Source organism: Pygocentrus nattereri, chromosome 23 (genome assembly GCF_015220715.1).
Source record: "Pygocentrus nattereri isolate fPygNat1 chromosome 23, fPygNat1.pri, whole genome shotgun sequence".
Classification (NCBI taxonomy): Eukaryota; Metazoa; Chordata; class Actinopteri; order Characiformes; family Serrasalmidae; genus Pygocentrus; species Pygocentrus nattereri.
This window is the reverse complement of record NC_051233.1, coordinates 1453919-1470422: the sequence shown is the minus strand read 5'-3', so window position 1 is coordinate 1470422 and position 16504 is coordinate 1453919. Positions and strand designations below refer to the sequence as shown.

Sequence of the window (16504 nt, the reverse complement as noted above, 5' to 3'; positions counted from 1 at the left end):
CTTCTTTACTGTCCAGCCTCTCATACAGCTCATCATAGGCCTGAGCCTTTGAGCCTTTGACACCATTCTTTTCACTATGCGACCAGCCTCACGGCACTCCTGCCTACTTCCTTCATCTCTCTGGTTATCCCACTTTTTCTTAGCTGCCTTCTTCTTCTGAATACTCTCCTGGACTTCCTCATTCCACCACCAACTTTCCTTGTCTTCACAGATCACGTCATTACATAAGAGGTGTGTCATAACTTGTTCTGACCTGCTCACCACTATAAGAGCCGCCAACGAGGAAAACACACATACACAAAGACTCCTGCCCGTCTAGGTAAGGACACCTGTATTGACATATCAGTGTTATGCCTTCATCAACACGAATTGTTGTTGCTACTTTTTTCTTGTATTCTATGTATTGTATTCTACTCTTTGTCTCTGAGGTGGCAGTGAATAGAAAGAAATTCGCACCATTTCGGAATTCACGTTATTATGCTCATTTGTGGATCACTGGATCATCATACTCAATTCTGTAAACATTACATATATTTGCTCCGCAAAGAGACTTGGATTTCGATTCTCATTTGGATTCATCAAAACTGTTCTCACAGGTTTTTTGCTGGTCTGTCCAGAAATACTGCTTCGCCATCGGAACTCAAACTCAGCGGCATTACTCTCAGCGGCAGGTGGCAAACCGGAGTTAAAACAATCAGGTGGCTTGGGTTTTAGATCCGTGATGATACTGTTATTAAAGGTGACTAAGCATAGTAATAACAATAGTGAGAAGCTCAGTCGTGTCTGTCATCTGCATTAGACTAACAAACATTTCAAACCAGTGTGTGTTCAGTCGAAGAACACGCAGGCCCCACACATGGTTTTCAACCGCATGTTCGTCAGCTGTACTAAAGGAGCTGTAAATAAACCCTTTATTAATTATTGGAATTCAGATCACGAGGTCACGTTTCAGAACTATTAAAGCAGAAATCCAGAACTTCATGCTAATGTATGGTGATTTATTTCTTTAAACGACAGAAATGAGCTTTTGGCTCATGTTAGTGTAAAACTTAGTGTTCGCTTCTTCCCGGTCTTACCGAGACTCGGGGCTGTGGGTTAGTTCGGTTGGCGATAAGTAGTGAGGACGAGGAAACAAAGAAGAGTGAAGGACCCGGTGACTGAGTTCGGTGGAGCCACTTTTAATAAAATCCACACAACAGCTTCGGCTACTCAGTGCCGCAGGTCTGAGAGAAAAACGCAACTGCTCTCGACTGCGTCCTCCACTCAACCTCTCTCCCTCCTTCTTAAGCCTACCCCCTTCACATACGCCACACCGATACCTTGCTAAGAAACTAGAGAACACGCAGGCCCCACACATGGTTTTCAACCGCATGTTCGTCAGCTGTACTAAACGAACTGTAAATAAACCCTTTATTAATTTTATGTTTGCATTTTTCTTTCATTTAAATTTGAGAATTTAGCTAATTAGCTAATTTGTCTACTGAATGCGCTGTGAATATTTATTTCTTATTTATTAGATGTCATGTCAGATGAACAGGTTTTTATTCAAGAAAAATTCATGCAGAAATTTCTCTTTTAGCCAATTCTGAGATGGAAGCACTCCGTCATACAATCCAATAAAAGCATAAGTAATGGTGATGGTCATAGTAGTGAGAAGCTCAGTCATGTTTATTCACTGAATGCAACTAATAAAGGCACCACAATCAAATGCAGTGTTAGTATTAGCAGTGTGTTGGTGAGAAAGTGTGATGTGTAGGCCTGGATCATCAACTGAGCACAACTATCTGATGGGGCTTTATCTAGCTACCTTTTTCTGGAGGTCTGGTCATTTTTCTACAATATCACAGCATGAGGCCTCTGCAGCACCAGGTGGCAGCATACTAACTACAGGCTTGGGCGTGTCACCATTGTAAACGGCTGGGGGTTTAAAAGCATGGGTCTACATTGTAATGACTACGAGCTGTGGTTCGATTTGATGTTTTTAGTGTAACAGTGCATATGCATGCAAAATCTCTCCAGTCGCCTCATCAGAACGACCGTGTCTAATTACATTCAAATATCAGATTCATATATCTGATCAGTTATGCCTATCCTGCAGCGCTGGGAAATAGAAAATTTCACTGTACTTGTATGTAGTTCGTTCTTGTTATAAGCCTGTGGTATAAAAAAATGATGCATAAAAGCAAAAAGCAGATTATATGAACCGTTTTGTAATGGAACACTTTTCTTCTTTTGCAGAAGCCACTAACAAAACAAACCAAATAAGCGATGGATGACGACATGCCTCTCTCAGTTCAAGTGGTGCACCACTCAACAGTTCAACTGTTTTCTCAAAACAGTACAGGACGTTTAATACTTACTGTTCTGATAGATTACGTGGAAGAACCCAACTCTATAATACATTGTGGGGCAGGTGACTCAGTCATCCTGCCGGGCATGATTGGTGATGGCACTGCAGTAGCCATCAAAAAGAGCCCTATGACTGAAGAATCAATCAATGAAATGACAACACTTCATGACTTAAATAACTCCAGCATTATACAATATAAATTTAGTGCTAGTTGTTCAGGCTTCACATATCTCGTTATGGAGCTTGTAGAACAAACACTAGAGAAAAACATCAAGAATTACTCCCCAAAGGAAAGGAAACAAATTCTGAAGACCTTTCTGCACGGGTTATCTTACCTTCATGAGAAGAAGATTATTCACGGTGATGTTAAACCTCAGCATGTTCTAGTGGGTAAGACATTATATCATATGTGCTATTAGGGTACTTGCTAGGGTATGACATGTTATGATATTAAATCCTATGATGTGCTACTATACAGAGTTAACCCTCTAGGCTTCTCATTCAGTTACTAATATTAAGACTTAAGATTATTCACAACTACTACAAGGTATTCAACAATGACTACAATGAAGAGCTTGTGGAGCCACATACAGACCTGTAGAGTTTAAAGGGTTAAATGTGGTATAATCTCCAACTGACAGTTCTCTTTATTATTGAAAGTAATGCAGTAAAAACCTGATGAAGAAATGCACTGTACATCTCCCTCTTTCTATAAACCCAGTTAACCATAATATTATATGACGACTCACTCATTTAGGACAATTTCTTGTTTACACAGACAAAAATGCAACTGCCAAACTAATTGATTTCAAAAAGAGTAAAGGAGTGGAGGATGGTGATATCAAGATCCAAGAAGAAATCAAGGTAAATACATTTATATTTATATATATATATATATATATATATAAAATCTCTGATGAAGTATTTCTCCTCCATTTCAGAAAGCTGCTAATGTGGCATATTATATCCTCTCTGGTGGAGAGTCTTACCCTCAGTCTGACGGTGATGGCAGTTGGAGTAACAAGTGCCTCATCCTGGACCTCATTGAGGGCATGATCCGCTCAGGAAGTCTGGAGTATGCTCTCCACCACCCCATCTTCTGGTCCGAGATCCGGTGAGAGACACTCAGACTGACACAAAGCCACTTTTCTGGTGTGTTTGGTGGAAATAACACTCAAAACCCTAAAGTTTGGTTAGAGACAGTAACAATAGGCCTTTCCTCCTAAATGAAAGTACTATTACAGCCTTTTTAATTCCCGCGTCATTTTGGCTTTAATATTAGCATAATTATAAATAAATACGTGCGTTATAAAAATCTAATGAAGAATGCGGCTACTCTCCAGCTCCTACTGGCACTAACCACACAGATTGTTGGATGGATATCAGTTAGGTGGGCGGGGAGGTAGTGTGGCAGGGATTTTGGCCCAGGTTAAACAATGACAGTGGTATAAACTCACCATGGCAGCCGGTTATTCTAGTGCATCTCTAATCTTTGTGAAGTCCGAGACCGTAACGGTAACGAACAATTCTGAGAAAGTAGGTCGTTATTTTAGGGTAATGAGTCATTATTTCAAGATGAGTAACTACTCTGGTGGTATAATCACTTAATTAAATCAGTCTGACGAACTTCTGCTAAAAACACAACGTTAATTATCACCAGGATGTCACTGCTGTACCGCACAGAACTGTGGGACATGGCATTTACTAAAGGCATAAAGATTTTAACGTCTTTTGGCTTTGAAGCTGTGAGCCGGGTGAGAGACTCACCGCCTTTTTCATTTACAGTTATTCTCTCTAACGTTCATTTCACAGACAGACGTGGTACCTGCAGGCTGTGGGGAACTTCATAATTCATAGTAAATATGACGAAGGGGTCAAACGGAAACTCATCAAAGCATCCAAGGGCAAGTCTTTCATGACGTGGCGACAACAGGTGGGTTTAACTGTTAACATGTAACGATGTAAATTCTTCATGTCAACTGGTGTTTTTTTTTTTAGTTAATTTACAAACCCAGGCCCACAAAAAGTTGGGGCAGTGAGTGAAACCTGAATAAAAACAGAAAGCAGTGATCAGGACTTTCTCTTTAACCTCTGCACTCAGAAATAAAAGGTACTAGACCATCTGCTCTGTTTTAAAACATTCGGTTATGAAAAGGGACAAATACCAACTTTTGACCTGGAGAACCTGATTTAAGCTCTACAATCAGACCTCAGAACCGCTGTAGAACCTTTGAGGGAACATCTACACCGTTTGTACCTTGATGCACGAGAAACGTTCCTGACCAGAACCTTCATTTCTGACAGTGTAATGAATAAAAATCAGTACAAAAAGTATGACACCACTTAATCCAGACTATTAGAGATACTGAAGAACTCTGAGGACTTAGGCAAGCGGCTGGCGCCTTGTTGACCGGTGGGGTGTAAGCATCCGGTACTTTGATTACATTCATTATATTAATTAATCTTCATAAAACTTTGAAAATGTGATTTCATATCTTCGCTTAACTGCAGGTTCAAAGCTGACCATCTAATTTGTTTATAAATGCGGTTTTGTTTTGATTCAGGTGGAAAAAGATTTTCCTGGGCTTTTGGAGGGCATGGATAAGTATTTGAAGACCCCCTACCCGGACAATACATGGGGGCTTCTGCGCTTCATACGCAATGTGTACCAACACAGGTGAGTTGTTTTTAGGTCCATTCAAACGTTTTATTGTGGTTGTTTTTCAGGTAATGAAAAATCTGGTGCTGCATTTTTACCTGTAACTGAAACTGCTCTCAAATCTATTCTGGAATATTCAGTAAATCACAGATCCCGTTTCTTTATTTTCCCTCTACAGAGCTGAGCTGGCCCTGTCCATGAAGTTCACCTCACCTCACCTGACCTCTTTGAGACCGTCTACTTATTTGCTGAGGAGATGGGCTGGAACTCCAGGAGATCTCTACAGGACATCTTCACCGAATGGGAGAGTCTTTGGCGTCACTGTGTTATGACCTCTATGTTTTACTGTCATTTTCCCTGTTAAACACACGGGTTTTAATCTGTTTAAGAGATTTGAGAGAGAACTTATTTGTGAATTGGTAAAAATATAATTTTGTGACTTGTAGAGAATTTCTTTGGTCCATTCATCCATTTCACAGCTGGCATTTTCAAATTATGTAGAAAAAGGTAACGATGCCAGATTTTGCCCAAACAGAAATGAGAGTTTTCAGAACAAAACCTCGTATCTCCATTTGTGAAAACGCCTGTTGTCCTTTATATTGTGTGTAAATTTCATGATGAATGGACAAAAAGAAACGGCCCAAAATGATGTGGAAAACATTCTGGTTCCATCGACTTACATTAAAAGTAAATGAGGTTTTTTCCTTCTCCTGTAAAGTTCCCATTCTGGAGATATGAAGTTCTTCCAACAGCAGCAATAAGTAATGCTATAAATAACTACTTATATGCTCCTAATGTTAAACGTGTAGAACACTGGACAACTTGTTTTCCAGATTTTCTAGCTCTTTAGCAGCAGATACGTCATCTCACTCACTTCTTTCTGTTTGTAATTTTTTAGAACCACCACAGTTTGGCCGAAGGGGGCGGTTCCACTGCAGCAGAGCCGTTTGTCCTGCACTGGCTGAAGCCAATTTGCTGCCAAATCCCGACCAGACCCCCAGCCTAACCCTGACCCTACATTCAGATCAGTCACTTTCATTTCTGAAATAATTTCACTGCTAAAACCATTTTTTCCATCTTTTACACTTCCACTTTTTAAATAGTTACTTTTATTTAACGTTTCAAAATGTGGCAGTTAACCCCAGTATTGAATGTCGCTGCCGCGTCCGGTCACTCCTCACTCGACACTCGGCTGAGACAGAGAGGATGGAGATAAAGTTTACATCCAAACGTTTTTATGAAGGAATTTTTATGAAGCTGCCAAGACGACATTGATTGTGATTGTGAAAACTATTCGCTCTTTAGAGAAATGAGAGTTTATACTTTTACAAAAGTATTTATTAATCTTATTCGGTCAAATGTTCTGTGTGTTCGTGTCCTTTCAGTGTTTTGATGACTATAAATATGTTTAGATGCTTGCAGATTTCATACAGGGCACTGAATATTTTAGTTTACTGTTATGCAGTAAGGGCTCACTTGTAATGATTTTGGTGACACTTTCTCTGAATTTCACCTTTGTCAGCATCTATAAACACATTCATAACATGTTATAATGCATTCATAAGGCATTATAAAACATGGCTATAAATATTTATAAAAATGCATTCTATGTTATAGCCATGCTTATTATGCATTATGAATTGTTAATGCTTTATAAGTGCTGTTCATAACACATTATAAGAGCTCATAAGCTGTATTAGTCCGGTCTGTGTAAAGTGGAGCGTACTGGACTAAAGCCTCCTCCAGGGTTCAGACTGAGGCTTCAAGTTGAAGAATTTACTGAAGGATTTACTGAAACACTAAAACACAATAAGCTCATTACAGGCTTCAAATGTCAGAGTTTAAACTAGAGCAACATCAGAGTTTCACCCAATGTGGGAAAGTCAATGTTCACCACTGTTTCACCACTGAGGGGCTCACTTCTTTGGCACTGACAGTATAACATGTGTGGATTTTTACGTCTTTAGTAGCATACTTTTGAGTATTAATGTTTGTGGTCGCACACTTTTGAGTATTAAAGTTTGTAGTAGTATACTTTTGAGTATTAAAGTTTGTAGTAGTATACTTTTGAGTATTAATGTTTGTGGTCGCACACTTTTGAGTATTAAAGTTTGTAGTAGTATACTTTTGAGTATTAAAGTTTGTAGTAGTATACTTTTGAGTATTAATGCTTGTAGTAGTATACTTTTGAGTATTAAAGTTTGTAGTAGTATACTTTTGAGTATTAATGTTTGTAGTAGTATACTTTTGAGTATTAAAGTTTGTAGTAGTATACTTTTGAGTATTAATGTTTGTGGTCGCACACTTTTGAGTATTAAAGTTTGTAGTAGTATACTTTTGAGTATTAAAGTTTGTAGTAGTATACTTTTGAGTATTAATGCTTGTAGTAGTATACTTTTGAGTATTAAAGTTTGTAGTAGTATACTTTTGAGTATTAATGTTTGTAGTAGTATACTTTTGAGTATTAAAGTTTGTAGTAGTATACTTTTGAGTATTAATGCTTGTAGTAGTATACTTTTGAGTATTAAAGTTTGTAGTAGTATACTTTTGAGTATTAATGTTTGTAGTAGTATACTTTTGAGTATTAAAGTTTGTAGTAGTATACTTTTGAGTATTAATGTTTGTAGTAGCACACTTGAGTATTAAAGTTTGTAGTAGTATACTTTTGAGTATTAAAGTTTGTAGTAGTATACTTTTGAGTATTAAAGTTTGTAGTAGTATACTTTTGAGTATTAAAGTTTGTAGTAGTATACTTTTGAGTATTAATGCTTGTAGTAGTATACTTTTGAGTATTAATGCTTGTAGTAGCACACTTTTGAGTATTAAAGTTTGTAGTAGTATACTTTTGAGTATTAAAGTTTGTAGTAGCACACTTGAGTATTAAAGTTTGTAGTAGTATACTTTTGAGTATTAATGCTTGTAGTAGTATACTTTTGAGTATTAATGTTTGTAGTAGTACACTTTTAAGCATTAATATCAGAAGGCGTTAACTCGCGCTTAGCGTGCAGAGATGTACGCATCAGGAAACTGGCCAAGGCCACAAACTGTGAGGTTTTCGTTAGAACATGAGGTTTTCACATCCATACATGGTAAAGCATATGTCCATTGCACCCACTAAACAGGAACATGTACACATTCAGCTTCAGGGTATAAAAGGAGTCAGAACACGTTGGGAGGTCAGAGCTGACCTGGGAGACGCATGATGCCTGTTCTCTGTTTGTAACCAGAATTCTGTAATAAAACTTTGTTTCACTTCAGTCTGATCTACTCGTCTCATTGGTTTTGCATCAACGAACACGCAGAACTGGTTTCGTCCACATGTTATTAACCATTTATAATGCAATATTTTAACATTTCATAATGTGTAATAAACATGGCTATAAAGTGTAATTCAGTGTAATTCATTTTTATAAATATTTATAACCATGTTTATGATGCCTCATGAATGCATTATAACATGTGTATAGATGCCTAGAAATCAAATTTCCCAATTATGGAATTTATTCTGTTTCAGAGGAAATTCTAGAAATTTTAGGGGGGGGGGGTGGTTACCTGTGTTCTCGTTTGATCTAGCTGTTGTTTTAGATACAGCTATAGCGCCACTAAATACTAAATCTCCTTTCAGTAGTTTTCCTGCCACTTTGCTTGTATATCACACTTGTATTTCTTCGGATTAAGGGATTACATGAAGCACTAAAACTTTACTGGGGTGGGAGAGAAAAGGGAGACACCCGGTGGCGCTTTGACCCCAAGTCCATTTCATTTTGTTTACATCAAACAAATTGTAACACATCCTGTTCGTCACCCCTACGTCAATGGGACCCAGGGCCCTGCCTTTATTTCACAGAGTTAGGCAGGGTGTTACACACACACACACACACACACACACACACACATATATAAATAAAGACCTCCAATATGTCAAGTGTATTAAAATGGAGAAAACCTGGAAATCGGGTTTGTGACAGTAGCGTACAGTAGATGGCACTGAAGCTCTCTGCACTGGGGAGGATGTGAAACCGGTTTGTATGGATTTGGTGCAGACATGAATCATAACTTGGGATAAATGTGCAATAAAAAGACAAGATATAAATAACAAAAAAAGCTTTTGTAAAATTCACATGATCAGTGTCCTGTGGTTCACAGTCTTCAGTCCGGCTGCAGAGCCTCCCATTTCATTTCCAGTTAAACTAGGGAAACATGGTTTTTGCACTGTGTGTCAGAACCTGGATGTACCTCAATGACGAAGATGATGAGGGTGGTATAATTATCATATTTGCTCTGTGGAGTTCGAGTCTGTCACAACCTGCTAAAGGTTATGCGATGTTTCCAGTGCCTTAGGACTGACTCACAGAGTCAGAGGCTCGTGGTTCGAAAACACAAAACAGGCTTTACTTTCAGAACTGAAGTCCAGGGTCTTAGTCAAAAAACATGCAAGGGTCAAACCCAAAAGACAGCAGTCCGAAAAAGAGGCAGGCAAAAGACGTGGTGGAAAAGATGAATCAGAAGAATGCAGCAAACAATCCGAAGGGCGGAGCAAAGTGGACACAACAAAAGCAATGGTCATAAAAGAGTCTGGGAGATCATGTCCAGATCCAGGGTAAGACTCAGTGGACACGTGACGGTATGCGATGGCAGCAATCCTGTCCAAGGATTCATCCAGTCATCCTACTGAGGTCTAACAAATGTTTACTACTCTCCTTTTCAGCTTCAAACACCGAAAAACAAACAAAATAAACGTTGAATTATAAAATTTACAAATTACACTATCAATGGGAAATAAGTCTCTGTTGGCTAAACGTTTTACAGGATTACACACCATGTGCACCTTCTGACATTGAGTTAGTGCTCATGGGTGTAAACACCACTCTGTGTACAGCTCCCCACGGTTCCAACAACATACAGCCAGCCTGATCACATGACCACAGCATATTGCCCATTCAGCATAGCTCACTGGTTTGAACAGTAGGGTCACTATTACTTTGACTTACCCAAGTTTATGACTGCACAACACCACCCATCACGACAAACTATTTCTCTGTTAATCCGCTTCAAACCCATTTTGAAAGCAGCATGATGAGCAGGGTTTGTATTCATGACATGGTGGAAAAAAAACAGACTTGAAGCTTTGAGTGCAGCAGCCACACCACTTTAAGGCTACGTTCACATTACCAGGCTGAAGTCAAGCAAATCTGATTTTTTGCCCTAATTGGACTAAGATCTGGTGTTTTCAGGGCTGTGTGGACACAAATCTGATCCTTGCAAATCCAAGTCACTTTGTGGTCCTAGATCGGATACGTATCCGATTTGTGTTCATGTGACCTTAATGTGACGCTCAGATCGAAATTCATAGACTTTTTAATCCACTGCGCTGCTCCATCATTCAGCGTTACCATGGCAGCAGCGCCGAACAGACGTCACAGCCTGTAAACGGTGGAAAAGCAGCTCATCTCGCCTTTTTCTCCTCCGTCTGGCTCTAATAATGAAGCTGAGAGCTGATCAGAGTTAATGATCTTCTCAGCGAAGCTCGTTCTGCTCGTTAGTTTGTGCTGATGATGCAGTGATTCAGTCACGTGACGTCACTGAGTAGGAGGAGCTCATGAGGGTCAGTTCAGGAGCCGGTTCATCACATTAATGACCGATTTGAATCACTGACCTAAACGAGAGCGAACCATCATGTCAGAGATCAGATTTGAGCAATGAGGCTTGTAATGTGAATGTACCAGGATGCTTACACTGGAAAACAAAACCCTCCGCTGTCCCCAAACTGCACAGACCACCAACTTAAAGGGTCAAAGCGCTTTCACACCTACCTCATTTGGTGCGGACCTACCAACTTTTTCTCTAGTCCTTTTTGTTAACCAGGTGTGAACTTGTATTCAGGTTCACTCCAAAGAGCTGAACTATCGTTCATTAAAAGTCGTCGGGTCGGTCCGCTTGGAAGTGAATCCTGGTTCAGTTTGCCTTGGAAGCATTTTTAAGATGATCCACACTAAACGAGAGCTCAACGCCAGATCATGCTTTCCTCAGTGCAGGTCAGCACTTTGCTGTGTTCACAGACTCGTATCGTTCCCACAGCATGGAAATAATAAAGGCTTTGCTCCCACAGCAGGTAAAAGTGGCCCAAATCTGATCTTCCTCCTGTGAAACAGATGAGTGTCTGTGTGTCAGTGGGAACAGACAAACACATTTTCAGTTCTGATTTGAGACGCTTTCATGTGTGGTACTGAAATCCAATATGCATCAGATTTGCTGCGATGCGACTCAGCCTGACCTGCCAGACTGGAATTACATTAATCTAACTTCATATTCATCACAATTTCATTCTGCTGAGAAAAATCAGACGTGAATCCAGACGTCTGTGTTCGAAGAGTCATGTCAGAACGCAGCTGTTGGAGCAAGAGGCTCCAGCGTCAAGAGAACACAGTCTGGGTGATAGGCCCAGCTGTCAGTCAGTGTAGCTTCCTGATGGCTCCTGTGAAGCTGGTGAAGATGAAGCTGATCCTCTGGGAGCGACTGCCATTCGTTGGCAGTTGTGATTGTTTACCTCTGGATGAGCCTTGAAGCAGCATGATGCTCTGATCTTTGGTGCATGTGGGTCAGTTTAGTAGGTGACTCGAAATCTACCCTCGTCCTCACCAGAGACGTGCTGAACAGAAATGTTCTGTACATGCCACTCTTTCTTTGTTTAGAACATGAGAGGTGATAAATGCTCGAGCTGCTTCGCATACATATTTTTAACTGGACAGGTCACTGCAAGTAGCATATATCTTTGGCAGACTAGAGAAACCACAAGCCGTCAAGAATATCAAACTAATATCAAACTTGCCATGGCTAAAATAACACTATCAACACAATATCACTCTGACTGAGACATTATAAACATTGTGTCCATTTTCCACAGAGACCTTAGATGCCAATCATTCCATCACTTATACTGAAATTGCTGAATATTATTTGGAGTTTTTGCACCTCATAATAAGCTTACTAGAAATAACACTAACCAGCAGGGGGCTCTACACACAGTCAGGGGGTTTACAAACAACTGGTTTCAGGATTTGTTGATGAAGCCCCTGGTGAAGACCATGGTGGACCTGTCACAGAAGCAAGTGGTTGCAAAACCTTGATGTTTTCAGTTAGAGCCAAGTTCTCAGTGTCCAGGGTGGACCACCAGAGCACATTCAATGACATGAAACAGGTTAGAACATTTCCTCTGTGTTCTAACCACAATGACTCACACTGGCTGTTGAGAAAATCTGTCCAAAAATAACTTGTGTTCCTTTCTCTGTCTCTCCACAGACTCAGCTGAGGACGGTCCGTGGTCAGTTAACGCTGAAAGGTTGGTACCCTATCATTGCTCTGTACTGCAGCCTGACTGACTTCACTGATAACAGACAGGTGGGACGTTTGTGCTGTAGATGAATGTTTATGAGGACGCGCCGTCGGGGAGCAGGATGGAGATGTCTGAGTGCGTGAAGACGGAGGACGTGTACCAGACTCTCCACCATCCTCCTCCAGTGAAGAACCCAAACCCAACACACGGTGAGAACCCACAGAACCTTCAACCCAGCAAAGAATTAGCATTAAAATCAGTCTCACGGTCACTGATGAGCTGCTGGACATTTCCTCTGTCCATCTCTAACAGAGCCAGTGAGGGGCTGCAGGATAAAGACTGTGCTGATGGTCTTCAACACTCTGCTATTGATCGTCATCCTGATATTGATCGGAATCTTCAGTGAGTTAAACTATATTCACATTTTTGTCACGAGGTCAGTGTGAAGAGCTTTTATTCCAAGTGAGTTTGGAGCATTTCTGTTGGTACAATCATAAAATTTGTGCTGAAATTATGCAGATGACTTTATTTTTCTACACGTTTTATTGGACAGATTCCATTTCAATCTGAATAGGTACAGTCACTACATTGATTCATTTGCATAGATCATGTCACAGACGTTCATGCAGTTTAAGCAGTATTGTACGGCATCCAGTCGAAACCAAAACCTAATGTCTCCATTGTTTTCCATTTTTCAGTTTTTGCCATAATTTGGACATTTCTGTCAGTCTTCACATTGTATATAAATTTCATGATGAATGGACCAAAAGAAAGGTCTTAAAATGCCTCCGAAAAAATTCTGGTTCCATTGACTTACATTAAAAGTAAAGTAGGTTTTTTCCTTCTGCTGTAAAAGTTACGGTTTTGGAGATACAAGATTTTGTTCCAACAGCAATGACTGATATCTGTTTATCATCCATAAGCCAAAAGAAAAGGCAGAGATTCTTCCAGTGGTTCTAGTGGGTTCTTACCACTTCCACTTACTGGCTAAATGGAGGAATTTCTGATTTACTAATTTTACATCCTTTATCTGTTTAATATCTAAAACCTATTGTACAGTTTAGTTAACAGAACATTGAGCCAGTTTAAAATAAATGATCTAGTACTTGAATTTGCACCTCTTGTTTACATGATAAAGGAAACTTTAGCTGAAAGTTTAGTAAAGCCAAATCTTTACTTTATTAGCCCTCAGAATGCATGTTCATATCAACAGTGTTTTCTAGATTAAATGTTTTAAAACCTTCTGATGGACCAAATAAAACATCATCTTCACAGATCAACTTGACCCTGATGTTTAAAGAGCATCAGAAAACAGATTAATAGGAAAATATCTAAAATTCATAGAGATATTGTTTGTGCGTCGAGCTGTGTGCTAAAGTGAGCTCACCAGGATGAGTTGTGGGGGATTTTGCTGGATTTTCAACAGTACTGATGTTTCAGAATAGCATTGTTTTGAAAAGTTTCTTCTTCTTAAAGAATCCTAATATCCAGCTGTGCTAAAATCAAAGGAATTTTTTTCCTAATGACCAACCTTTAATGAGCCAGACATTTTTCTCAGGAATATTTAATGTTGAAAATTAATGAAGTCATTTTATTTTCTATATTTATTTAGAAAGAAGTAAAAAAAAGTCCTGGTGCTTTGATGTGTGTAATTATTCCTTCCTTTTTTTATGTAGCTGCAAATCAATTACAAAGTGCTGAAGTGAACAAGCCAGAACCACAAAGTGCTGATGTAAAGGAAACGAAAGCCTCTGGTGAGCCACACACACACACACACACACACACACACGCACACACACACACACGATTCTTTTCAACATTCTAACTTGAGTTCTCATCACAGCCTTTTTTTTATTTAACCCATTGGTGGTAAAACCATGAGATAAAAGATAAAATCTTTTAGAACTTTGACATTTTATCTTTTATTTGTGCCCAGAAGTTTGGAATCACTTTCAATAATAGAAAGAGATGTTGAGTGTTGTGTGAAGCACTTCATGACAACTGTGAGTAACTTCACCAAACAGCATTTATTCCAAGTAAACACAGATCAGGAATTAAACCACAGAGCAGTTATCATTGGTGTTTTGCTGGGCAATAAATGCACTAATAACTCTGCATGTCAGATGATCTGTGTGTGTCTGTGTGAGTTTTAGGTAAGGACAGTGAGAGAGAGGAGCTGTGGCGTCTCCACGACGATGTGTTTTATCTGTTCTGGGAGGCTGAGGGGAACTGCAGCGAGGCCCTGAAGTTCTGTAAAGATAGAAACTCCGAAATTGCCACCACTTCAGGCAGGGATAGATTTGATCACTGGATATTTCTCGATGAATCTTTTCACCACCCTGCAAATCCTGATCACGAGGCAAGTGAATTCTTAAATCTAGTCGATGTCTAATTTCCCTATTATGAGAGCACTGACAACATAAGTTAATGCATTTCCAGATACACTATATTTCCAAAAGTATTCAGTCACCCATCCAAATCAATGAATTCAGGTGTTCCAACCACTTCCATGGCCACAGGTGTATAAAACCAAAAACAGTGTAGATAGCTTTATGGAATGGGTTTCCATGGCGGAGCAGCTGCATCCAAGCCTTACATCACCAAGCACAATGCAAAGCGTGGAATGCAGTGGTGTAAAGCGCCGCCACTGGACTCTAGAGCAGTGGAGACGTGTTAGAATGGAGACTGTGAGCCAGGCCTTCTCGTCCAACATCAGTGTCTGACCTCACAAATGTGCTTCTGGAAGAAATTCCCATAAACACGCTCCTAACCCTTGTGGAAAGCCTTCCCGGAAGATTAATTGGAGTCTACCCTCTCGTCCACTGGGACAAACTCCAACTGCATGGCTGCCAGCCGGGGACTTGCGAGTATCCCCACACCCACCCAGCTCCTCTCAACCTGTGCAACCCCTGGGTAGGAAAGAGACCAACCCCCGTCGAGGAGTTTGGTTCCAGAGCCAACACTGTGGGTGGAGGTGAGCCCAACTATATCTACTTGATACCTCTAAACCTCCTACACAAGCTCTGGTTCCTTACCCCCAGTGAGGTTAAATTCCAGTTTCTGACACAGGGGCCAATGCCACAAAGGGCCTCCCCCACTATCTCCCACTGCCTATATGCCAAGGTGCTGGAAAGGAGACTTCAACCAACATTTGAACCTCAGATTGAGGAGGAACAATAAGGATTCCATCCCAGTCATGGAACATTAGACCAGCTTTTCACAAGCTTTTCACAGCTTTTTCAGCGTTGGACTCTGCCAGGGTTGTGCCCTGTCTCCACTCCTGTTCATGATATTCATGAACAAGTGGGGTCACATGGTTGCCTCCAGTGCTCACTGGAGCTGTTTGCATCCAACTTGTGAAGCAGTTGGTATGCAGATCAGCACCTCCATGGTCTTGGCCTGGAAAAAGTTGGCAAGCCCACCCCAAGTAAGGGGAAAGGACTTCCCCCAAGTGGAGTTCAAGTATCTCAGGGTCTTGTTGACGAGGGATGGGAAGAGGGACGGTGAGATCGGCCGCAGGCTGGGACAGGCGGCAGCAGTAATGCGGTCACTGTACCGGACTGTAGTGGTGAAGAGGGAGCGGAGCCATAAGGCAAAGCTCTCTGTTTACCGGTCGGTCTACATCCTGACCCTCACCTGTGGTCATGAGCTGTGGGTAACGACCGAAAGAATGAGATCATGAATACGAGCGGCGGAAATGAGCCTCTTCGCAGGGTGGCAGCTACACTATTTGATAGGGTGAGGAGCTCGGCCTTCTGGGAGGAGCTCAGAGTAGAGCCGCTACTCTTCCCCACTGAAAGGAACCAGCTGAGGTGGCTCGGGCATTTGATCTGAAGGGATTACATCTCCAAGTTGGCCTGGGAGCGGCTTGGGGCCCCTCAGACTGAGTAGAGAGGCTTCTAACTAAAACATTGCTATGTGTGTTTGTGTTTACAGCTCTGGATTCTGTCTCAGGCAAATGGGAGGAAGCTGTGGGTGAATATGGTGAGATATTATTGACCTCATTGATGACAGATGTAATGATGAGGACTGAAGCCCTGATCAGCTCGATTAGTTTCACCACAGGACATCCAGTGATGTGATCTAACTGGCTGATTCACACCAGATGAGAAATTAAATTGAGGACATTAATGTAAACATATGTGAGGATAGTAAAAGGTGA

General features: G+C 40.6%; 2 protein-coding genes across 5 annotated transcripts in view; both read left to right on the top strand.

Moving 5' to 3' along the window:
* The window catches only part of LOC119262274, a 53373-nt gene extending 37851 nt beyond the window's left edge, over positions 1-15522 (top strand). Inside the window, exons 2-6 of the mRNA XM_037533679.1 lie at positions 12428-12551; positions 12655-12744; positions 14019-14096; positions 14496-14701; positions 15412-15522. Coding sequence (XP_037389576.1) covers positions 12428-12551; positions 12655-12744; positions 14019-14096; positions 14496-14701; positions 15412-15522 — 609 coding nt within the window. The remainder of the gene's footprint in view (positions 1-12427; positions 12552-12654; positions 12745-14018; positions 14097-14495; positions 14702-15411) is intronic.
* On the top strand, positions 281-5623 carry LOC119262271 (cell division control protein 2 homolog 3-like). 4 transcript variants are annotated; one of them, XM_037533650.1, is made up of 7 exons: positions 281-319; positions 2239-2740; positions 3129-3214; positions 3292-3464; positions 4163-4283; positions 4915-5027; positions 5188-5623. In XM_037533650.1, the coding sequence occupies exons 2-7, from the start codon at positions 2269-2271 to the stop codon at positions 5339-5341; spliced, it is 1119 nt and encodes a 372-aa protein (XP_037389547.1). In that variant the 5' UTR covers positions 281-319; positions 2239-2268; the 3' UTR covers positions 5342-5623. The 4 variants fall into 4 exon arrangements, with proteins under 4 accessions (XP_037389547.1, XP_037389550.1, XP_037389546.1 ...); XM_037533653.1 differs by lacking the exon at positions 281-319 and adding an exon at positions 603-698 and having other exon boundaries at positions 2242-2740; XM_037533649.1 differs by lacking the exon at positions 281-319 and adding an exon at positions 603-698.
* Positions 15523-16504: the final 982 nt, after the last annotated feature.